This window comes from Silene latifolia, chromosome 11 (assembly GCF_048544455.1).
Source record: "Silene latifolia isolate original U9 population chromosome 11, ASM4854445v1, whole genome shotgun sequence".
Taxonomy (NCBI): Eukaryota; Viridiplantae; Streptophyta; class Magnoliopsida; order Caryophyllales; family Caryophyllaceae; genus Silene; species Silene latifolia.
Window position 1 is genome coordinate 21575219 of NC_133536.1, and position 4690 is coordinate 21579908.

A 4690-nucleotide genomic window follows, 5' to 3' on the forward strand; every position below is an offset into this window, starting at 1 on the left:
GATCCTATATCAATGAGCGTTTGAAAGGAGAAAATCTGATAACGTATAGTCTGCAAACCACGGATACAGGTAAGGCATTCGAGAGTGACTCAGGCTTAAAATTTTCCCAAAATTACTCTCAATAAGATTTGAACTTGAGCCCTTAAAAAATTTTCTTAAATTTTAACCACGGTAATCCAGTCTTAAGAGTCGTAGTTGTTTCATTTGGGCGTCATATTCTAAGATTTTTTTAGTTGTTACTAGAAAATGCGACATAGTCATCAATATTAGTCTAATTTACTCCCCTAAAGTCCGAGTTTTTACCAACTACGGAAGTACGGAGTATCAATAAAGACTTCTTCTCACGTAAACAGTTCATTGTGTTGTACAGTATCAATCAAATCATCAGAAGTTGGTGCAATTTGTGTTTTTTGTATTAGTTCAAATTATCATTTCTAGTATTATCTGCTCTAGAAATCCTTATTAGTCGATTGATTAAATGGGACAATGGGCTGGTTCTTTGTTATAGAAATTTTTGTCAATAATAAAAGGTACAGCTTTTTGGAGTTTGTAGATCTTAATATTAACGAGTTCAGCTGATTTTAGGTATAATATTTAGGAAAGATTGTCAACTACTCCCTTTCATATTCCACATTTTTAAAATTACTTCATCTCTTCTAAGGAATAGTTTACGCTTTCTTTATTTTGCGAGCGGAAAATAAAGCAAGCCTAAATAACTATTGACTGGAACGGGGAATACTCATTAAAAAAAAAGTTACTATTTTAAGATGTCATTTATTTAAATTTACTATCGATTATCCAAATGGCAGATACATGTATTATATACTTTGATTCCCCTAGATGGTAGCGGTAGAGTCGCCAAGATATAATTTTTAATTTTTAACAGAAGAACATAATAAAAAACTTAAGCTTATGGTTGGAGTCCATGATTAGTTTTATATTCTAACACGTCCCATCGCACAAATGTCATTGTGCTTGCTAATATGATAGTTGAGCCTTAATCAATGATCTAATACTCTAACACGACCCCTCACAACTTCAACGATTTCGCAATTAAATCTAGGTTCATTCGACCACCAATTAGGGCTGAGCAACTTTAGGTTCGGACTGGAAAAATGGACCGGGACGGACCATTGGTCTGGACCGAAACCGGAATGAATTCTTTTAGGTCCAGTCCTCGGTCCACATTTTTTTAGGTTTTGGGTTTCAGTCCGTTCCGGTCCAAGACCGGTTATTTTAGGTCCCGGCCAAAAGACCGAATTCGATGTTTTTCTTAAGCTTAATCTTAGTAATTTTGAAATAATTTACTAATTTACCTTTAAAATAAATACAAACTCAATATCAATGATTATTTAAATTGATGATAGTTTGATTATTTATTGTGTTTGATTTGACGAAACTAAATTTAATTAGTGCATAATTATCAGTGATAAATTATAGTTTTCGGTCCAATTAGGTGTAAGATTGGACCTGGCCGAATATTTTAGGTTTGGTCCGATTCAAGACCGAAACTTTTAGGTCCGGTCTTCGATCCACAAAATCCACGATTTCGGTGTACGGCCCGGTTGGTCTTGGACCGATGCTCCCCCTACCAGTCTACCACCAATACCCAATTATTTCTCCATCCTTAATTGCAGTATTAGTGACTTTAACAATCCCTCTCATTATAGACGGACACTATCCACTCTTATTTTATGAGAGGGACACTATCTGTCTACAGTTTTAGACGGATAATGTCCATCTAAAGTGAGAATTTCTGTGACTACTTCAAACTAACAACATACAAGATGTCGTATTTAATTACGCAATCAAGTTTTTAAAAGGATACCAAACATTGTCATCAAGTTTGAAAATGTAGTTACCAATAGTACGACCATGGCCATGCTATGTGACCACTTCAAACTAACAACAGTTGAAGTATCACAACTATCACAACTATAAATAGCTCATTTTACCCATGCCAATTTTCATCACAATTTACTTACAAACTACTTCTTTCTAAAGCTAAGTATAGCAAGAATATAATGGCACACCATAACACCTTTGTTGTTCTGGCACTTATGGCCTTCACTTCCTTTGTGGCTTATGCTACTGATCCGACCCAACTTCAAGATTTTTGCGTCGCAGTTAAAGACCCTAAGGAAGCACGTACGTCTTCTCCCTTAATATGTTTCTGTTAATCTCGTCCAATTTTATTCAAGTCGTTTATTTTCAATTTTGACGTACAAGTTTTTGACATATACTGTATACATCATAGCGTAATACTTCGAAAAATTATGAACACTTAAACCATTCATATGAGTTCCATATATAGTAGCGATCATTGCATGCATAAATACATTTTTCTCCTTAATTTTCTAGAGATTAAATATCAAAGTTATCTTTTCAATAATTGAATATTTCATTCGTACTTTAATTTCCGACTAAAGTTTGTTTCTTTCTAGTGTTTGTGAATGGCCTTTTTTGCATGAATCCAATGGAAGCAACACCCGACGATTTTTTCTACAAAGGGTTAGACGTACCCGGGAAGCCCAACAACTTGGGAGTCAATGTCACAATGGTTACAGCAATGCAAGTACCTGGTCTCAACACCCTTGGTATATCCTTGGCTAGGATCGACTTTGCACCATACGGACTCAATCCACCTCACACCCACCCTCGTGCCACTGAGGTCTTGACGGTCTTGGAAGGAACCCTCTATGTCGGGTTTGTCACATCCAACCTTGCAGGTGGCGGAAACAAATTGTTCACTAAGGTGTTAAACAAAGGAGATGTTTTCGTGTTTCCACAGGGTCTCGTTCACTTTCAATTTAATGTTGGTAATTACCCTGCTGTGGCTATTGCTGGGTTGAGCAGCCAAAACCCGGGTGTTGTTACGATTGCCAACGCTGTGTTTGGATCACAGCCACCTATCTCGGTCGATGTTCTAGCCAAGGCCTTCCAGTTGGATGCTAATGTGGTCAAGACCCTTCAGTCTCATTTTGGGATGAGCGCATAATTTAAGAACGACTACAAGAGACTATTATTACAATCATATACTATCTAAAATTATTGGCTTAATGCACACGGAGTAATAAAAAAATACTCTTATACGGAGTATATAATATATAATAATTATTAATTCAGCATATGGAATAAATACAAAGTAAGAAATATTGAGATATATTGTAAGGAGTAATTCAATGTTTTCATTATTTAAGTTTTATTTTTTTCGGTATTTATTTTATAGTCGTATTCATGGTCCAAGAAGTCACAAAATGAAGGCACAAAGCCAGCATCCTTCTAAAAATTATCAAGAATTGAAAATGAGGCAGAAAGTCCAACAAGCTTAAAAAAAGGGTTATTTCATAGATCCTCAAAATGCAATTGAATGAACATGATGCACAAATAACATAATTTTTTTCCAAAATGGAGTTTAATAAACAAACAATTTAACGAAATGGGGTGGCTTTGAAATTAATAACCCAAAATGGTTTCACGTAGGCTCGGTTTTGGCAATGCTAGGTTCAAGGTTAAGGTCACTAAGTGGGAGAGCGACTTGAGGCCAAAACGCTCAACGGCTGGGCGACTTAGCAGAAAAATAAAATAAAAAATAAAATAAAAAATAGACAGGTGTAGCTGATGGGAATAGAATACGCGATCTAAAATCAGTCCCTCACACCCCTTACCAATTTACCATAATACCAAGCATAAAGTGGTAACTTATTAGGGGGATTAAAATTACATATTTAATGTTAAGAGTAATAAATGTGTTTTAACTTGGACAACAATTACTCAATATTATCTTTAATCACTTGACTTTAGCATATAAACTTTCTTGCATTGATGGTTAGATAATATTGAATAAGTGTTAGTTTTTTGGAAGGTCCGATGTTCGAATCTGAGTAACAGCATACTGAGGTTTGAGTGGACATTAAGTGACACTTTGGGTAAATATTCACTACTACAAATGAGCACTTGGGCCACGGCTAAATTCGTGGCGCAAGTGTTAAATTTCCGTGGCTAAATTATTTGGCCACGGGAATACCTTCCGTGACGCAAGTGGCCGTGGCAAAGACATAGCCACGGGAAAACAAGAACGTGGCTATTATTAAATTTTTGGCCACGGATTCTCTCGTGGCTAATAACTCCCGCGGCCAAAAAATTTCCCGTGGCCAAAAAATAATTCCCGTGGCAAAAAATATATATGAAAATTAATTAAATAAAATGTTAAATAATTTTTTTTTTCACGATCGATATTTTATAATATATGGAATCGTGATAATTTCGGTACTGGTTCGCTAGTTAACTCGATTCATTTGAACGTTCTTTGGTTTCAGCAGTCATGCATTCACGCGCATCAAAGAGGCTTCCCAGGTGGTCACCCATCCCAACACTACTCTCACCTGAACACGCTTAACTGTAGAGTTCTTTTGATGTGCTACCGAAACTGAAAGTTAACTTTGTTGATATAATTAGTACTTTGAATCCTTTTAAGTTTATTTTTTTTTTCTTTCAAAATTTACCTTTAGTACTATTTAATTACAAAAATGTTACATGATTTACGAATTTTTGCGGGAAAAATATTATTTTGGCCAAAACAATCAAATTTTCGATGTTACCCTCCCGACTAATGATTTTGACGTCATTTTTTTGCCCAAGTTAGAAAAACCATTTTCTCTAAAAAGTAAATTTAATCGTGTTTTCCTAA

The 4690-nt window shown here is 35.4% G+C and overlaps 1 protein-coding gene across 1 annotated transcript; it reads left to right on the forward strand.

The window, feature by feature from the left end:
- The first annotated feature begins 1975 nt into the window (after positions 1–1975).
- On the forward strand, positions 1976–3214 carry LOC141613028 (germin-like protein). The gene is made up of 2 exons (XM_074431768.1): positions 1976–2148; positions 2445–3214. Exons 1-2 carry the CDS (start codon positions 2025–2027, stop codon positions 2996–2998), a joined length of 678 nt encoding a protein of 225 aa, XP_074287869.1. The 5' UTR covers positions 1976–2024; the 3' UTR covers positions 2999–3214.
- Positions 3215–4690: the final 1476 nt, after the last annotated feature.